The sequence below is a fragment of the Myxine glutinosa genome, chromosome 2, assembly GCF_964187855.1.
Source record: "Myxine glutinosa chromosome 2, kmMyxGlut1.1, whole genome shotgun sequence".
NCBI classification, from domain to species: Eukaryota; Metazoa; Chordata; class Myxini; order Myxiniformes; family Myxinidae; genus Myxine; species Myxine glutinosa.
The window spans coordinates 213,245,320-213,266,221 of record NC_136262.1 but is presented as its reverse complement, the minus strand read 5'-3'; the positions used below and the strand labels follow the sequence as shown (position 1 = coordinate 213,266,221).

General features: G+C 52.2%; 1 protein-coding gene across 2 annotated transcripts in view; it reads left to right on the top strand.

Moving 5' to 3' along the window:
* Window positions 1-6,981, top strand: part of LOC137420876 (uncharacterized) — a 129,513-nt gene extending 122,532 nt beyond the window's left edge. For both annotated transcript variants that reach the window (XM_078772220.1, XM_078772219.1), the window contains exon 8: window positions 2,128-6,981. In XM_078772220.1, coding sequence (XP_078628346.1) covers window positions 2,128-2,319 — 192 coding nt within the window. In that variant the 3' untranslated portion in view covers window positions 2,320-6,981. The remainder of the gene's footprint in view (window positions 1-2,127) is intronic.
* The last annotated feature ends 13,921 nt before the right edge of the window (window positions 6,982-20,902 follow it).

Sequence of the window (20,902 nt, the reverse complement as noted above, 5' to 3'; positions counted from 1 at the left end):
TGGTCATCGTCCGATTGCCTCCAAACATTTAGGCCTTTCTCTCTCAGGTAACTTTTATCCAGCTGTACAACCCATCACATGAATTAAAGTTGACTTTGTACGCGTGTTTGCAATTGTTGTAGTCTCAATAATCTTTGGATCCTATTTATTCAAGCCTGTTGGGTGTTATATCACCGAGACCTCGTAGAGCTTTACTTTTCCCGTTTCTCAAGACATCCGCTTGATGTTATTAGTTTAAATAAAAAGGAAGGACCTCGCTGACCTTTTTGCCTTTCCCTCTGCAAATCAATCAACCTTCCAGGATTTTGAGATAATAGCTCACTAGCTTTATGGGATTCTCGAGGAGGAGCTTTGGTGTTCGGACGCGTGAGCATCAGCAGCAGGGGACGACTATTGGGATCTGTATGAAATCTCCTTGTTCAACCCAATCAAATCTCCTTTTCTTTTCTTGTAGACAGATTATAGTCATTCTGAAAAAAAATGTTTTTACCTCCACCATCGAAGGTGCATGGAAGTTACGTTTTCACCCTGTCTGTTTGTTTGTTTGTCTGTCTGTTTGTCTGCTTGTTTGTGAACAGGGATATCTCAAAAAGTTGTGGACGTATTCAGACGAAATTTGGTGAAGAGGTTGGGTGTATGACGAGGACAAAATTATTGGATTTTGGTGAAGATCCGGATCAGAGAAATTTTCAAGTGATTCCTCACCATTAAGTTATAGGGCAAAAAACAATATATAGCACGATATTTCAAAAAGTTTTGGACAGATTCAGACGAAATTTGGTGGAGAAGTTGGGTATGTCACAAGGACAAAATGATTAGATTTTGGTGAAGATCCGGATCTGGATCTGAGAATGTTTTTAAATGATCATTCACCATTTCAGTGATTTGGCTAAAACCGAAATATAGCACGATATTTCAAAAGGTTTTGGACAGATATTTTCAAAAGGTAGGTTGGGTGTGTGACAATGAAAAATTGATTCAATTTTGCTGAAGATTCAAGTCCGGATCCGGATCAGAGGATTTTTTGTGATTCTTCACCATTGAGTGATGAGTATGGGGTGTAAAACCGATACATAGAATGATATCTCAAAATGTTATGCATGGATTTGGCCGAAACTTGGTGGAGAGGTTGGGTGTGTGATAAGAACAAATCGATTCGATTTTGGTGAAGATCTGAATCCAGATCTGGACACGAGAATTTTTTTTTTTTACTGATTCTTCACCATTGGGAGATGGGGCCAAAAACGATACATAGCACGATATCTCAAAAACTTGTGGACGGGTTATGACAAATCTTGGGGGATGAGTTGGTTAGGTGACGAGAACAAGCAGATTCGATTTGGATCCAGGTTCGAATCCAGATCCGGCCTATCGGTGGGATACCAAACATAAATTGTTCAGCCTGGTGGAGGTATGTGCTCTACCGAGTGCCGTTGTTGTTTCCATTTCAATTCCATTTGGCGAAATCGGGTATCAAAAACGTTTTATGTAAAACAAGGTCATCTGGTGCTACTCTTGTCACTTCCGTAAATGCTTTGTATTGTCATTATAACCACCTTTAGAGGCCATTTTTCCCCGCAAAGCGGGGGTTGGCCTTTTTCGGGAGCCGTGGTTGTTGTTGTTTTTCGGTCCCCTTTTTGAAGCAATGTTTTACGGCCGGATGCCCTTCCTGACGCCAACCCTTTTTGTCGCCTTTAACGACAAACAGGGAATTACCAGTGAGCTGGTACTCAATTAGCCGACCTCGGAAGGATGACAGGCTGAGTCAACCCCCCTGGCGTTAATTCAGCGATCGACCGGGATTCGAACCCAGGATCCTAAGCCGGCACCCTAGCCGCTAGCCCAACACCAGGGTTATTGGTTATCATAATTGTCATTATGATACTTCATATTATTATTATTACATTCATGAATAGTTCTGTTCATCAAAAGATCTTCTAGTCAATTTGCAACCTGACATGATACTTTATCAGGACATGCAGTTCTTGATTGGGGTACCAGTCATATCAGTATGCATTCTCAATGTTTCTAGCGATAACAGACCACGCATGCTTCAATAAGATACCTTATGGCTCAAATGTGCATTGTCATTTCAATACCTGTGTGCATTATTCTTCCACCCTGCAGGTGGTCAATCAAACCCAGCCAGGCATACCAGCAGGCCTTGGGGCCACAACATCCCTGCACGCAGGACCCAGCAGCCAGTCGCCCAAGGCGAGCCAAGCTGGGCCGCTATCGCCTCTGCACAGGCCCGACTTATCCTCCGAGGCTGAGCGAGCCGCAACTCTTGTGGGGGTCATCAGGGAAACTGTGCTATGACCTTTAACCTCTTTGACTTACATGGCCTTAAAATTTTCAAGCCCTCCGGCCTTTGGAATCTGCAACAGGTCCAACGGCTACTGCGTAACTCATTGGACTGTGATTGCCATCAATGCCATGCGAACCACGGTGGCATTCGGATATGGCTCGGGCAGAAAACGAGAGTGGAAGATGTTTGTGAAGTTGGACGGGGGTGCTGGGATGGGAAGGGATGAGGGATCAGGGGTCATATTGTACAGCTTGGGATTGGTTGTGACATTGACTTGCGTGTGGAGTCAAATTACTGCTCTCAAACTACTTTGCAAATGTTCTGATTCCCCGAACATGATCACGTAATCACAGAACGTCCGCCATTATGGAAATGGGACTGTAGCTAGGAATCGCCAGGAATTAGCGAGTGTTTTGTATGCGGCATGGTAGGCCTCCATCTTGTGCACAGTCGGTAATGAGACGAAAAAGGAAGCTTTTCGGCTCCCCCTTGTGCTGACCCTTGAAGCTCTCTCGACCAAGAACTGCTGGAAAAATGCCAGATCGCAGACCCGAGCGGCCACTATTTTCCCCTCGGCTTTCACCTGCCGATGTACCCTGTGGTCTTTCGATGTGCCAGCCATGCGGAAGGTGATTTTTACCACCGCCAGTCGAGTCGAACCATCTGGCACAATTCCATTCTTTGTTTTTTTCTTCTTCCTTGACTTCAATCAGTGTGGTTAGAACTTAAAAAAACAACAAAAAAACAAGCACAGCTGACTGCTTTGAATTCAGTCTATCCCAATTATGAGCCATCGCACAATTTGTATTCTGAATTGGAGCAGGAATGGAATTGGGTAAGATTTTATTTTTCCAAATGAGAATAATATTACAGGTGTCTTGGGTTGTTGTTTCCATCTCTGTCTCTTGTGAAACTTTTCACAGGAGCGGATGAATTGCGTTGAGCTTGATGTTTGTGTAAAATTGCTGAGAATATAGGGAGATGCAGGCCTCAATGGGAATGCTGAGCTCACTGGAAAATTTAGTGAAAAAGATTGGCCATAAATGCAATAGAGCTAATTTCCTTCCTGAGAGTTTGCTTCTGTATCCATCTTGTCCACCCCCCTATGTTCTTCCCTAATCATTCTTCCACACATCCTTTTCCAGCTAACACAACACCCGTCAGCCCAACGTTGTTTTTTTTATGTTGGCCCAATGTTGGGGCTGACGTTGCCCGGACGTTGGCCCAACGTCGGGGCTGATATTGCCCGGACGCTGGCCCAACGACAGGGCTGATATTGCCCGGACACTGGCCCAACGACAGCGCTGATATTGCCCGGACGTTGGCCCAACGATGGGGCTGACATTGCCCGGACGTTGGCCCAACGATGGGGGTGACGTTGCCCAGACGTTGGCCCAACGATGGGGCTGACATTGCCCAGACGTTGGCCCAACGACAGGGCTGATATTGCCCGGACGCTGGCCCAACGACAGGGCTGATATTGCCCGGACGCTGGCCCAATGACAGGGCTGATATTTCCCGGACGCTGGCCCAACGACAGGGCTGATATTGCCCGGACGTTGGCCCAACGATGGGGCTGACATTGCCCGGACGTTGGCCCAACGATGGGGCTGACATTGCCCAGACGTTGGCCCAACGATGGGGCTGATATTGCCCGGACACTGGCCCAACGACAGCGCTGATATTGCCCGGACGTTGGCCCAACGATGGGGCTGACATTGCCCGGACGTTGGCCCAACGATGGAGCTGACATTTCCCGGACGTTGGCCCAACGATGGGGGTGACGTTGCCCAGACGTTGGCCCAACGATGGGGCTGACATTGCCCGGACGTTGGCCCAACGATGGGGCTGACATTGCCCGGACGTTGGCCCAACGACAGGGCTGATATTGCCCGGACGCTGGCCCAACGACAGGGCTGATATTGCCCGGACGTTGGCCCAACGACGGGGCTGACATTGCCCGGACGTTGGCCCAACGATGGGGCTGACATTGCCCGGACGTTGGCCCAACGATGGGGCTGATATTGCCCGGACACTGGCCCAACGACGGCGCTGATATTGCCCGGACGTTGGCCCAACTATGGGGCTGACATTGCCCGGACGTTGGCCCAACGATGGGGGTGACGTTGCCCAGACGTTGGCCCAACGATGGGGCTGACATTGCCCGGACACTGGCCCAACGATGGGGCTGACATTGCCCAGACGTTGGCCCAACGACAGGGCTGATATTGCCCGGACGTTGGCCCAACGACAGGGCTGATATTGCCCGGACGCTGGCCCAACGACAGGGCTGATATTGCCCGGACGCTGGCCCAACGACAGGGCTGATATTGCCCGGACGTTGGCCCAACGATGGGGCTGGCATTGCCCGGACGCTGGCCCAACGACAGGGCTGACATTGCCCGGACGTTGGCCCAACGATGGGGCTGATATTGCATAGACGTTGGCCCAACGACGGGGCTGACGTTGCCCGGACGTTCGCCCAACGATGGCGCTGATGTTCCCCAGACGTTGGCCCAACGATGGTGCTGATGTTCCCCAGACGTTGGCCCAATGATGGGGCTGACATTGCCCGGACGTTGGCCCAACGATGGGGCTGACATTGCCCGGACGTTGGCCCAACGATGGGGCTGACATTGCCTAGTCGTTGGCCCAACGATGGGGCTGACGTTGCCCAGACGTTGGCCCAACGACGGTGCTGATGTTGCCCAGACGTTGGCCCAACGACGGGGCTGATGTAGCCCAGACGTTTGCCCAACGACGGTGCTGATGTTGCCCAGACGTTGGCCCAACGATGGGGCTGATGTTGCTCAGACGTTGGCCCAACGACCGTGCTGATGTTGCCCGGACGTTGGCCCAACGATGGGGCTGACGGCCCAACGACGGGGCTGACGGCCCAACGACAGGGCTGACGTTGGCCCAACGACGGGGCTGACGTTGGCCCAACGACGGGGCTGACATTGGCCCAACGACGGGGCTGACGTTGGCCCAACGGCGGGGCTGATGTTGGCCCAACGACGGGGCTGATGTTGCCCAGACGTGGGACCAACGACCGCGCTGATGTTGCCCGGACGTTGGCCCAACGATGGGGCTGACGTTGACCCAACGACGGGGCTGATGTTGGCCCAACGACGGGGCTGATGTTGGCCCAACGACGGGGCTGATGTTGGCCCAACGACGGGGCTGATGTTGGCCCAACGACAGGGCTGATGTTTCCCAGACATCGGCCCAACGACCGCGCTGATGTTGCCCAGACGTTGGCCCAACGATGGGGCTGATGTTTCCCAGACGTTGGCCCAATGATGGGGCTGACGTTGCCCAGACGTTGGCCCAACGGTGGGGTGACATTGGCCGGACGTTAGCCCAACGATGGGGCTGATGTTGCTCAGACGTTGGCCCAACGATGGGCCTGACGTTGGCCCAACGACGGGGCTGATGTTGGCCCAACGACGGGGCTGATGTTGCGCAGACGTTGGCCCAACGATGGGGCTGATGTTGCTCAGACGTTGGCCCAACGATGGGGCTGACGTTGGCCCAACGACGGGGCTGATGTTGGCCCAACGACCGCGCTGATGTTGCCTGGATGTTGGCCCAACGATCTGGCTGACGTTGGCCCAACGACGGAGCTGATGTTGCCTGGGTGTTGGCCCAACAAAGTTGCTGACATTGACTCCTTGGGATCTAAGCTGTGCTGAGCTTACCTAATCCACGCGAAAGACTCCATGGGATATATTTATCATCCACCATCTAATGTGGACATACGGGACGTCCACTCCAACGTCCATCCACGGGAAGGCACACGTATTGATGTTTCACCCTTCTGCGGGACACCGGGATGACGGTTTATAGCTGGGTCGGGATTCTAATTGAGAAATTCCGAAATTGGGGAATTCTAACCAGGGGAAATTTGGATTGAAATGCTCGACAAGGCCCATGATTAATATTCGACATTTGCCCCTCCCTCGTTGTTGTTGTGGATCCTCTGCTCAGAGGGGTTCTGTCTGCGGTTGCAGGGTCGAAACCTTCATGACAGACGGTGCTCAGCTGATAATCTAAATTCCAGATAGTCATTTTACCTGTTCCTCAAAATCTTAAATATAATTATTCACATATCTCGCCGCCTTTCTTTGTGCCCTTTCCTCTCCTCCCCCCTTTCCTGTGTGCTTTATCCCAACCCACACTCACCTCCTCCTTTGTGACGTCATTTGATGGAAGAGTTAGAAGTCCTGTGATGGCAGCTGAGTTGAGAGGTTGTTCACTGTTCACAATGCCTTGCCCTTTCTCCTTGATATCTCAATGGGATGTTGAGAAGCATTCTCCGTCGTCCGATTTCTATTTTCAAGATGTTCAAGGAGTTCGTTCTCATGACGTTCCATCCCACGTTAACAATTCCCTAAAAACGAGTCGTGTTTTGTCGAGTGGGTTTTTGTGCCAAATATCCAGCGAAGGAAAAGCCCGTTTTACATGTTTAAAACGTCCGATGATTTGTGATGCAAATTCCAAATGTGATCACGGATAATTATAGGATTAGTATGGGAAAGTCCAAAGTGGTGAGAATAGACCGATGTCATAAGTACAGTAGTCTGGTTACCAAAGTAGTTTTGTACATGCACTGTACACCTATTGACATTGTCATGATGACATTAACTTAATAAAACTCTCGTTTCTCGTCTCATTCGACTGATATTTGCATATATAGGATTCAGATGCACAACCGTTGCCGATTCGGAAGTTTTTTTTTTTTTTTTTTTTTTTAATACAGAATCGAGGCTCGTGTAAGAGCGAGCACATTGAACATGAAAACATGCACAGACACATAAAACATGCAATGAAGAGAGCGGGAGACAAGATGGGGAGAGAGGGGGAAGCACACAAGTACAACATTTGAGAGCAGGGACATCGGGAGATCTGTGGGAGAAAGAGGGCTTGGGGGGAAGGGGTGTGGGGGGAGTTTTTTTATTTAATTTTTTTTTTATTCCACGAATAATTTTTTTTTTTTTTTTTTTATTCCACGAAACATTTTTGCACCTTGACCAAGAAAGTCGCCGGAGCGCATTATGTTTTTGGGTTGTCTGTGTCTGTCTGTCAGTCCGTGATATGTTTTCGTTGCCACGATAACGTAAGAATGACTGAAGGGAACTAAGTTAAATTTGGTACAACTTATAGTGTGTATAATGATGTCAAGATAAACGGCTTAGATTATCGGGTCAAAGGTCAGAGGTCATGTCAGGTAAAAATTCTGTTACTGCGTTAACTTGCAAACGAGTGATGGAATTTTGACCAAACTTGGTATAAGTATATATTATGATGAAAAGTTGAATTGATTACATTTTGTTGTCAAAGATGAGAGGTCATGTCAGGTAAAAATTGTAATACTTAAGAACAGCTGAAGGGGATTTAAATCAAACTTGGTACAAGTATGTGTGAGGAGAAAAAGTCGTAAAATGTCATAGCCCCATGGTTTTAGTAAATTTGCTGTACGGAGTTAAAGGCCACCAGTCGGCCATCTTTGTTCTGATTTTACAAAACAAAATCTTCTGCGTATGTACACTCATGTATTGTCTTCGTGTCAAGATTGATCAAAATCGGTCCATGCAAGTCCGATAAATGGTTGGGGACACGTTTAAGGAACAAAATGGCCGTCAGTTCGCCATCTTGGATCTGATTTCGAAAAAAAAAATGATGTGATGAAAATGAAAAAAATGATGTAAGCCATCATTCATTATCTGTGTGCCAAATTTGAACAGGATCGGCGAATACATGTCCGAGAAAATCTTGAGGACATGTTCAATACCAGGGATTTTGCAAGTAAAATGGCCGCCAGTCGGCCATCTTTGATCGCATCATGAAACAAAATGATGTGCATATGTATACCGTCTTTGTGCCAAGTATGAACAAAATCGGTCAATACATCATATATGTCCGATATATGGTTGCGGACGGACGGACAAGATCCAATCCACAAACCCCCGTTTCGGAGGGATAGGTCCACCGAGGGCTAATCTTACGATAATTCACCAAATGTCTGTCTGTCCGTTCGAAGGTACCGTAAAAACTGCTCAACTGATCGCAAAGATATTTTGGGTGGATAATCTTGGGATCCCCAGGAGTAAAATGGGCTATTTAGTTTTCCCCAATTTCAGCTTTAGTCTCCAGTATTCTCAGGTTTGGACTCACGCATAACATTCGCGTTCGCATAACGTTCATTGTGACGTCTTCTTACGTCGAGCAACGTTACCCACCCTACGGGCGGGGCTTCAATTGGGAGGCCCAAATGAAAAGGCTAAATATCGGAAATTGAAGGCTTTTTTTTTCTTTTAAACGATTTATATAAACATCCGTTAAATCTCGATCGGTGCAGCCGTTTGTGCAGCACCCGGGAAAATAACGTCATGCGGGAGCAAGTATCAGCAGGATGTGGCAGTATGGGAGTCCACGTTTGCACCGATCGCTGCACCGTGTGCCGCACAAATGGCTGCACCGATCGTTGCACCGTGTGCCACACAAACGACTGCACCGATCGCTGCATCGATCGGATGTGGCATGAAGGAGGATCTGCACTTTGGCATGACGGAGGATCAGATCTAACAGGTCGCTGTCTCCATCGATCTTGCCAAATCCGTAACACCTATCGGCTCAAAATCCTTTTAACTGTTGATTTGGTACAGTTACACGTTTCGGGAATTTTGTACACGTATCGGGAGTGCATACGACATAGCGATTGTGAACACGATTATCGATCACGATCATCACGATCATCACGATCATTGTATCGATCACGATTTGAAACACGATGGAATAATATTTACCGATATGAACAGTGATGTGGCTTTTATTAAAATTCTAAAGATACTGTTTAGATTTTGATGATTTGCGTGTGATATGATTCAACGGATGTTTATATGAATCGTTTACAATAAAATAAAACCTTCAATTTCTGATATTTTGCCATCGCCATATGCAGATTCGCCACGGACCCACGATCGATGTTTCTCTACGTGAACGTCCCCGTTTGTTTGCGAACGGGTACGTTTTTCATGGAAGTCCTTCACGAACTTGCTGTCCATGTCTTATGTGCGACTGAAGGTGCTACAGGAATGTGGAATTTATTGGTTTCATACTTTAGCATTCACCGATCTGCATTGCCTGTTTGCTTCTGGACTCTTATGATAATATTTCGAGTTATGATAATATGGGCGGGGGCAAATCGGTTTACGTGGTGACGTCAACGCGTGCCGTTCGAGTTGACAGGCGTGAGCTCAACGTGAGCTGTCTCGCCTGGAATTACACAAAACTTGTTATTCCCAATTTCCTTAACTAATCATTGCGATTAATTATTATTATTGTTATTATTTGGAATAACAAGTTTAATGGAATAACAAAACGAACTCTTCCAAAATCTTCCTGGTGTTAAACTTGCCGTAATTCAAAGTTTAGGCCGTTTGGGTAAAATCGATACCGTTTTGGTCCCTGATTGTTTAATTGATCATTTTCATGGAATATCGATAACACGTGGAATATCGGTCTCTATTGCTCTTACAGCTCTATGGGTAGATATGGATCATGGCGGCGTTAACCTCGTGTTGTCCCGGGAATCCTGCAAGAGGAGCTTTGTCGTCACGTGGTGGGAAGGTCTTCAGGCCGGCGGGTCTTCGTCTTGCTCTCAGCTGCCGATTCGACACGAACATCGCTGCGTTTGGAAATCCAGTGAAAGCTAATGGAGTCAGGTCACCTTCCAGATTTGGGCTGCTGGGGTAGGGGGTTCATATATGTATGTGTGTGACGTCATTTCCCTGCAGCACAAATCCATGGTCTTGGGAGAAGAGGCAATTGGGGAGCTGGGTGTTTGTATTCAAGGTGATAAACGTCTGTCCACATGATAACCCGACCACACGTCCACCTCCCCTGCTCGCGCATTGGTCCTCAAAGTCCTGCTATGACGTATGACGATGTGACGTCAGGTTTCAGGTACGTCATTCAGAGACATTCCCTTTTCACCTCCGACATCGAAGGTGGATGCCTGTGTTTTCACCCCTGTTTGTCTGCTCTCTACCGAGTGGTGTTCCACCTTTTAATAATGTCGGTCTGCTGATCGTCTGGTGGCCACCTGGTCTTGTAATTATTACATGACAGTTTTTATTTGTCGGGGAATGAGGTGCGATGGCGCATGACATATCACCTACAAGGTGGGCTGTCACGATGGCCGACAGGTGCACACACTCACCTCCAAGTTGGTGGGCTGTCGCGATGGCGGACAGGTACGCACACTCACCTCCAAGTTGGTGGACTGTCACGATGGCGGACAGGAACACACACTCACCTCCAAGTTGGTGGGCTGTGGCGATGGTGGACAGGTACGCACACTCACCTCCAAGTTGGTGGGCTGTCACGATGGCCGACAGGTACACTCACTCACCTCCAAGCTGGTGGGCTGTCGCGATGGCCGACAGGTACGCACACTCACCTCCAAGTTGGTGGGCTGTCACGATGGCGGACAGGTACACACACTCACCTCCACGTTGGTGGGCTGTCACGATGGCCGACAGGTGCGCACACTCACCTCCAAGTTGGTGGGCTGTCACGATGGCGGACAGGTACACACACTCACCTCCAAGTTGGTGGGCTGTCACGATGGCCGACAGGTACGCACACTCACCTCCAAGTTGGTGGGCTGTCACGATGGCGGACAGGTACGCACACTCACCTCCAAGTTGGTGGGCTGTCACGATGGCGGACAGGTACACACACACCTCCAAGTTGGTGGGCTGTCAGGATGGCCGACAGGTACGCACACTCACCTCCAAGTTGGTGGGCTGTCACGATGGCGGACAGGTACGCACACTCACCTCCAAGTTTGTGGGCTGTCACGATGGCGGACAGGTACACACACTCACCTCCAAGTTTGTGGGCTGTCACGATGGCGGACAGGTACACACACTCACCTCCAAGTTGGTGGGCTGTCACGATGGCGGACAGGTACACACACTCACCTCCAAGTTGGTGGGCTGTCACGATGGCCGACATGTACACACACTCACCTCCAAGTTTGTGGGCTGTCACGATGGCGGACAGGTACACACACTCACCTCCAAGTTGGTGGGCTGTCACGATGGCGGACAGGTACACACACTCACCTCCAAGTTGGTGGGCTGTCACGATGGCCGACATGTACACACACTCACCTCCAAGTTGGTGCGCTGTCGCGACGGCCGACAGGAACGCACGCTCACTTACAACTTGGTGCGATGGCCGACAGGTACGCACGCTCACCTACAAGTTGGTGGCTGTCCCGATGGCCGACAGGTACACACGCTCCCCTACAACTTGATGCGCTGTCCCGATGGCCGACAGGTACGCACGCTCACCTCCAAGTTGGTGGGCTGTCGCGATGGCCGACAGGTACGCACGCTCACCTCCAAGTTGATCCGCTGTCCCGATGGCCGACAGGTACACATGCTCACCTACAACCTGGTGGGCTGTCGCGATGGCCGACAGGTACGCACGCTCACCTCCAAGTTGGTGGGCTGTCGCGATGGCCGACAGGTACGCACACTCACCTACAACTTGGTGCGATGGCCGACAGGTGTGCACACTCACCTACAACTTGGTGCGCTGTCGCGATGGCCGACAGGTACACACGCTCAACTACAACTTGGTGCGCTGTCGCGATGGCCGACAGGTACACACGCTCACCTACAACTTGGTGCGCTGTCGCGATGGCCGACAGGTACGCACACTCACCTACAACTTGGTGGGCTGTCGCGATGGCCGACAGGTCCTGCACTCACCTCCAAGTTGGTGGGCTGTCACGATGGCGGACAGGTACACACACTCACCTCCAAGTTGGTGGGCTGTCACGATGGCCGACATGTACACACACTCACCTCCAAGTTGGTGGGCTGTCACGATGGCCGACATGTACACACACTCACTTACAACTTGGTGCGATGGCCGACAGGTACGCACGATCACCTACAAGTTGGTGGCTGTCCCGATGGCCGACAGGTACACACGCTCCCCTACAACTTGATGCGCTGTCCCGATGGCCGACAGGTACGCACGCTCACCTCCAAGTTGGGCTGTCGCGATGGCCGACAGGTACGCACGCTCACCTCCAAGTTGATGCGCTGTCCCGATGGCCGACAGGTACACACGCTCACCTACAACTTGGTGGGCTGTCACGATGGCTGACAGGAACACACGCTCACCTGCAAGGTGGGCTGTCATGATGGCTGACAGGAACACATGCTCACCTACAACTTGGTGCGAAGGCCGACAGGTACGCACGCTCACCTACAACTTGATGCACTGTCCCGATGGCCGACAGGTACACACGCTCACCTACAACTTGGTGCGATGGCCGACAGGTACACACGCTCACCTACAACTTGGTGCGCTGTCCGGATGGCCGACAGGTACGCACGCTCACCTCCAAGTTGGTGCGCTGTACCGATGGCCGACAGGTACACACACTCACCTACAACTTGGTGCGCTGTCCCGATTGCCGACAGGTACACACGCTCACCTACAACTTGGTTCGCTGTCCCGATGGCCGACAGGTACACACGCTCACCTACAACTTGGAGCGATGGCCGACAGGTACGCACGCTCACCTACAACTTGATGCACTGTCCCGATGGCCGACAGGTACACACACTCACCTACAACCTGGTGCGATGGCCGACAGGTACGCACGCTCACCTACAACTTGGTGCGCTGTCCGGATGGCCGACAGGTACACACGCTCACCTACAACTTGGTGCGCTGGCCCGATGGCCGACAGGTACACACACTCACCTGCAAGGTGGGCTGTCCTGATGGCCGACAGGTACACACGCTCACCTACAACTTGGTGCGATGGCCGACAGGTACGCACGCTCACCTACAACTTGATGCACTGTCCCGATGGCCGACAGGTACACACGCTCACCTACAACTTGGTGCGCTGTCCCGATGGCCGACAGGTACACACGCTCACCTACAACTTGGTGCGCTGTCCCGATGGCCGACAGGTACACATGCTCACCTACAACTTGGTGGGCTGTCGCGATGGCCGACAGGTACGCACGCTCACCTCCAAGTTGGTGGGCTGTCGCGATGGCCGACAGGTACGCACACTCACCTACAACTTGGTGCGATGGCCGACAGGTGTGCACACTCACCTACAACTTGGTGCGCTGTCGCGATGGCCGACAGGTACACACGCTCAACTACAACTTGGTGCGCTGTCGCGATGGCCGACAGGTACACACGCTCACCTACAACTTGGTGGGCTGTCGCGATGGCCGACAGGTACGCACACTCACCTACAACTTGGTGCGCTGTCGCGATGGCCGACAGGTACGCACACTCACCTACAACTTGGTGGGCTGTCGCGATGGCCTACAGGTACACACGCTCACCTACAATTTGGTGGGCTGTCGCGATGGCCGACAGGTCCTGCACTCACCTACAACTTGGTGCGCTGTAGCGATGGCCGACAGGTACGCACACTCACCTACAACTTGGTGGGCTGTCGCGATGGCCGACAGGTACGCACACTCACCTACAACTTGGTGGGCTATCGCGATGGCCGACAGGTACGCACACTCACCTACAACTTGGTGCGATGGCCGACAGGTACGCACGCTCACCTACAAGTTGGTGGCTGTTCGGATGGCCGACAGGTACACACGCTCACCTACAACTTGATGCGCTGTCCCGATGGCCGACAGGTACACACACACCTACAAGGTGGGCTGTCACGATGGCCGACAGGTACACACACTCACCTACAAGGTGGGCTGTCCCGATGGCCGACAGGTACACACACTCACCTGCAAGGTGGGCTGTCATGATGGCTGACAGGAACACACGCTCACCTACAACTTGGTGCGAAGGCCGACAGGTACGCACGCTCACCTACAACTTGATGCGCTGTCCAGATGGCCGACAGGTACACACGCTCACCTACAACTTGGTGCGATGGCCGACGGGTACACACGCTCACCAACAACTTGGTGCGCTGTCCCGATGGCCGACAGGTACACACGCTCACCTACAACTTGGTGCGATGGCCGACAGGTACGCACGCTCACCTACAACTTGGTGCGCTGTCCGGATGGCCGACAGGTATGCACGCTCACCTCCAAGTTGGTGCGCTGTCCCGATGGCCGACAGGTACACACACTCACCTGCAAGGTGGGCTGTCATGATGGCCGACAGGTACGCACGCTCACCTACAAGTTGGTGGCTGTCCCGATGGCCGACAGGTACACACACCCACCTACAACTTGGTGCGCTGTCCCGATGGCCGAAAGGTACACACGCTCACCTACAACTTGGTGCGCTGTCCCGATGGCCGACAGGTACACACGCTCACCTACAACATGGTGCGATGGCCGACAGGTACGCACGCTCACCGACAACTTGGTGCGCTGTCCGGATGGCCGACAGGTACACACGCTCACCTACAACTTGGTGCGCTGTCCCGATGGCCGACAGGTACACACACTCACCTGCAAGGTGGGCTGTCATGATGGCCGACAGGTACACACGCTCACCTACAACTTGGTGCGATGGCCGACAGGTACGCACGCTCACCTACAACTTGATGCACTGTCCCGATGGCCGACAGGTACACACGCTGACCTACAACTTGGTGCGCTGTCCCGATGGCCGACATTTAAGCTCACCTACAACTTGGTGCGCTGTCCCGATGGCCGACAGGTACACACGCTCACCTACAACTTGGTGCGATGGCCGACAGGTACGCACGCTCACCTCCAACTTGGTGCGCTGTCCCGATGGCCGACAGGTGCACACACTCACCTCCAAGTTGGTGGGCTGTCACGATGGCGGACAGGCACGCACACTCACCTCCAAGTTGGTGGGCTGTCACGATGGCCGACAGGTACACACACTCACCTCCAAGCTGGTGGGCTGTCGCGATGGCGGACAGGTACGCACACTCACCTCCAAGTTGGTGGGCTGTCACGATGGCGAACAGGTACACACACTCACCTCCAAGTTGGTGGGCTGTCACGATGGCCGACAGGTGCACACACTCACCTCCAAGTTGGTGGGCTGTCGCGATGGCCGACAGGTACGCACACTGACCTCCAAGTTGGTGGGCTGTCACGATGGCGGACAGGTACACACACTCACCTCCAAGTTGGTGGGCTGTCACGATGGCCGACAGGTGCACACTCCTCCAAGTTGGTGGGCTGTCGCGATGGCGGACAGGTACGCACACTCACCTCCAAGTTGGTGGGCTGTCACGATGGCCGACAGGTACACACGCTCCCCTACAACTTGATGCGCTGTCCCGATGGCCGACAGGTACGCACGCTCACCTCCAAGTTGGTGGGCTGTCGCGATGGCCGACAGGTACGCACGCTCACCTCCAAGTTGATGCGCTATCCCGATGGCCGACAGGTGCGCACACTCACCTCCAAGTTGGTGGGCTGTCACGATGGCGGACAGGTACACACACTCACCTCCAAGTTGGTGGGCTGTCACGATGGCCGACAGGTACGCACACTCACCTACAACTTGGTGCACTGTCGCGATGGCCGACAGGTACGCACACTCACCTACAACTTGGTGCGCTGTCGCGATGGCCGACAGGTACACACACTCACCTCCAAGTTGGTGCGCTGTCGCGATGGCCGACAGGTACACACGCTCACCTACAACTTGGTGGGCTGTCGCGATGGCCGACAGGTACGCACACTCATCTACAACTTGGTGCGCTGTCGCGATGGCCGACAGGTACGCACACTCACCTACAACTTGGTGGGCTGTCGCGATGGCCGACAGGTACCCACGCTCACCTACAACTTGGTGGGCTGTCGCGATGGCCGACAGGTACGCACACTCACCTACAACTTGGTGGGCTGTCGCGATGGCCGACAGGTACGCACGCTCACCTACAACTTGGTGGGCTGTCGCGATGGCCGACAGGTACGCACACTCACCTACAACTTGGTGCGCTGTCGCGATGGCCGACAGGTACGCACGCTCACCTACAAGTTGGTGGCTGTTCGGATGGCCGACAGGTACACACACTCACCTACAAGTTGGTGGCTGTTCGGATGGCCGACAGGTACACACACTCACCTACAAGGTGGGCTGTCCCGATGGCCGACAGGTACACACACTCACCTGCAAGGTGGGCTGTCCCGATGGCCGACAGGTACACACACTCACCTGCAAGGTGGGCTGTCATGATGGCTGACAGGAACACATGCTCACCTACAACTTGGTGCGAAGGCCGACAGGTACGCACGCTCACCTACAACTTGATGCACTGTCCCGATGGCCGACAGGTACACACGCTCACCTACAACTTGGTGCGATGGCCGACAGGTACGCACGCTCACCTACAACTTGGTGCGCTGTCCGGATGGCCGACAGGTACGCACGCTCACCTCCAAGTTGGTGCGCTGTACCGATGGCCGACAGGTACACACACTCACCTGCAAGGTGGGCTGTCATGATGGCCGACAGGTACGCACGCTCACCTACAAGTTGGTGGCTGTCGCGATGGCCGACAGGTACGCACACTCACCTACAACTTGGTGCGCTGTCGCGATGGCCGACAGGTACGCACGCTCACCTACAAGTTGGTGGCTGTTCGGATGGCCGACAGGTACACACACTCACCTGCAAGGTGGGCTGTCCTGATGGCCGACAGGTACGCACGCTCACCTACAAGTTGGTGGCTGTCCCGATGGCCGACAGGTACACACACTGACCTACAACTTGGTGCGCTGTCCCGATTGCCGACAGGTACACACGCTCACCTACAACTTGGTGCGCTGTCCCGATGGCCGACAGGTACACACGCTCACCTACAACTTGGAGCGATGGCCGACAGGTACGCACGCTCACCTACAACCTGATGCACTGTCCCGATGGCCGACAGGTACACACGCTCACCTACAACTTGGTGCGATGGCCGACAGGTACGCACGCTCACCTACAACTTGGTGCGCTGTCCGGATGGCCGACAGGTACACACGCTCACCTACAACTTGGTGCGCTGGCCCGATGGCCGACAGGTACACACACTCACCTGCAAGGTGGGCTGTCCTGATGGCCGACAGGTACACACGCTCACCTACAACTTGGTGCGATGGCCGACAGGTACGCACGCTCACCTACAACTTGATGCACTGTCCCGATGGCCGACAGGTACACACGCTCACCTACAACTTGGTGCGCTGTCCCGATGGCCGACAGGTACACACGCTCACCTACAACTTGGTGCGCTGTCCTGATGGCCGACAGGTACACACGCTCACCTACAACTTGGTGCGATGGCCGACAGGTACGCACGCTCACCTTCAACTTGGTGCGCTGTCCGGATGGCCGACAGGTACACACGCTCACCTACAACTTGGTGCGCTGTCCCGATGGCCGACAGGTACACACACTCACCTGCAAGGTGGGCTGTCATGATGGCCGACAGGTACACACGCTCACCTACAACTTGGTGCGATGGCCGACAGGTACGCACACTCACCTACAACTTGATGCGCTGTCCCGATGGCCGACAGGTACGCACGCTCACCTCCAAGGTGTGCTGTAATGAAGAACGTCAGGTACGCTCACCTTCAAATTGGTGGGCTGTCGCGATGGACGTCAGGTACGCACACTCACCTCCAAGGTGCGCTGTCACGATTGCCGACAGGTACGCACACTCACCTCCAAGGTGCGCTGTCATGATGGCCGACAGGTACGAACACCCACCTCCAAATCGTGTGGCCTTGATTCGAATCGCCACTCACCTATAAAAACTGTCATTCAGGTGCTTCTCAGGTCGAGCGAATCATCAGTGTGTCCCGTCCCGTCTGTCGACATGAGTTGGTGGACGTTAAAGATCACACGGTGTCCTTCGCCAAGAGTAGGTGTGTTATCGCCGGCACCCTGGCCAATTTACAAATAGCTGCCCGAACCAAAAGAGGGCACTGCATCAGCGGCACAGGTGCGCCCACAGCCAATGATGCGACCCCACAGCCTTGTGCTGGATACAAACGAAGACGTTAAAGGTGGTGTCGTGCACACCTCTTTACAGTGAATAATGTGGGTTCAATTATGGTCAACCTGGTGTTGCAGAATGACAGACCCAACCATAAATGGCCACCTGGTGCTTCACGAGCAAGAAGTTTCAGGTGCACCCATGTTGGAGGGATCTCTCGTTTGTTTCACATTCACCGGTAGATCTCAAAGACCCACGGTGTCTCTTGGAAGAGTAGGCCATTGTGTGCCGGTACCGGTACTCTGACCAAATTTCAATATTCCCCTAATCTGTTGCTCCCTGAAACGAAGCGATCATCTTCCCAGAGTTGGTCCTCACCCACAAACAGGAACCTCCCGAAGCTCTGCCAACAGTATGGTCACACCTTGACCTTTGATTATACACAGCAGCCCGCTGATGCCCCCTCGGCCCTAGTTACCTGGAATTTGAAACCGATGACGTTGCAAACAGTAAAGCGGAAAATAAATGATTTAAATTTCCTAAACTTTCTTCTATATGGATAAATACCCATTTGTATGGATAAAATTTATATACCCTGAACACTACCTTGAGGAACTCCAGCCAGAACAGGAAGGGGAGATGAGAGAAATCCATTCAGGGCCACACGTTGACTACGACCAGAGAGGAAGTCCGCAAGCCATGCGAGATTTCCATGGATACCATAGGAGGAGAGTTTGGTGAGCAGAGCTGGGTGCCAGACCGTATCGAAGACAAGTCATATGTCGAGGGAGACAGCTCTGATTTCCTGTTTGGCATCGAGGACCTCCATCCATTGTTGAGACAGCAGAAGCAACATGTCCAGAGTAGAATGACCTGGTCTGAATCCAAATTGATGATCGGAGATCAAGCCATTAGAGGAGAGGAAGGATTTGATATCAGGAAGATTTTAGAAGAGGAGGATTTTGCTACACATTGAAAGTCCTACAGCAGGTTGATTTCAGACCAGGTCACGACTCTGGACATGCTGCTTCTGCTGTCTCAACAATGGATAGAGGTCCTCAATGCCAAACAGGACATTAGAGCTGTCTCCCTTGACTTCCTCTCTGGTCGACACCTGCAATATCCGTATGTCAACGTGTGGCCCTGAATGGAATTCTCTCATCTCCCCTTCCTGTTCAGGCTGGAGTTCCGCAAGGTAATGTTCTGGGCCCTGTGCTATTTCTGGTCTTCATCAATGATCTCTTTGACTCTCTTGAAAATCCTCTCTATCTCTTTGCTGATGACTCCACTCTCTGCTGCTCCATATCTCAACCCTCAGATAGGCAGGCTGCAGCCTCCTCACTCTCTGCAGACCTGGACAAAATCACAGACTGGTCAAACAAGTGGAACATGTCTTTCAATCCTGACAAATCTCACACTCTCACTATGTCTCTCCGAAAAGATTACACAACCCTCCCATCTACTTTCTCAACAATCCTCTCCAAGAAGTTCTGTCGCTCAAGCTTTTGGGTCTCACTATCTGCCATGATCTTTCTTGGGAACACCACATTTCCAAGCTGGCCTCCAAAGCCAGTCGCTGACTGGGCATCCTCCATCGTGCGAAGTCCTTCCTTGACACACCTGAGCTCCTCACCACATACAAGGCTTTCATCCACAGCTCAATGGAGTACTGTTCTCCCCTCTGGGCCAGTGCTCCTGCCTCACACCTAGCTCGTCTTCACGCTGTTGAAACCAAAGCTTTCAGAACCATTGGAATCTCCCGCGATGAAGCTATCTCCGAGGACTTTTCACTCACTCACCGCAGACAGGTAGGTGGTCTTTCTGTCTTCTACCGACTCCTCTCCAGCCTTGCTCCCCCAGCTCTGTCCCCCAAATATTCCTACAGGTCACACAAGATCTGCCTGCAACCCTCTCCTGGTGAAATTGCCAAAATCAAGACTCTCTGCTCACCTTCACTCTTTCATTCCTCTTTTCTCCCACCTCTGAAACAAACTCCCCCACTCCCTTCAATCCCACTCCGCCCTCCAGGTCTTTAAAACAGCTGTTCACCACCATCTCTTATCTTCCCCCATCCAAAACCTTGATCTCTGCTACCCCCATTAATTCACCCCAGATACTTTTTTTTTTGAAATCTTGATTTCTTTCTTTCCTGGAAGTCCTAGCAGTGTCCATGTGTTTTATACCACCCCCCCCCCCTCCCTTTCCCATGCCTCCTCCCCTTCCCCTGCCCTCTCCCTCCCACAGATCTCCGGATGTCTCTGTTCTCTACTGTTGTACTTGTGTGCTTCCTCCTTTCTCCCCATCTTGTCTACCACTCCCTTTATTGTATGTTTTGTGTGTCGGTTTTTTTTTGGGGGGGGAGGGGGGGGGGATTTTGTTAGCCCTCACACGAGCCTCGATCTTGTATACCAAAAAAATAAAAATAATTTTAAAAAGGTGTTAAAGCCACAAACAAAAAAAAACAACAGTGACAGAAAGACACCATTTTACGGATCAAAAATAGAAAACTGAATATACCTGAATATTTTTTTCGTAAAGCCCCCCCAAACACACCACCCCACCCTTCCCTCTTTGGGATGACCATGAACGCCACGGAAATCACAATTCGCAGACAAAAATACGCAAATTAC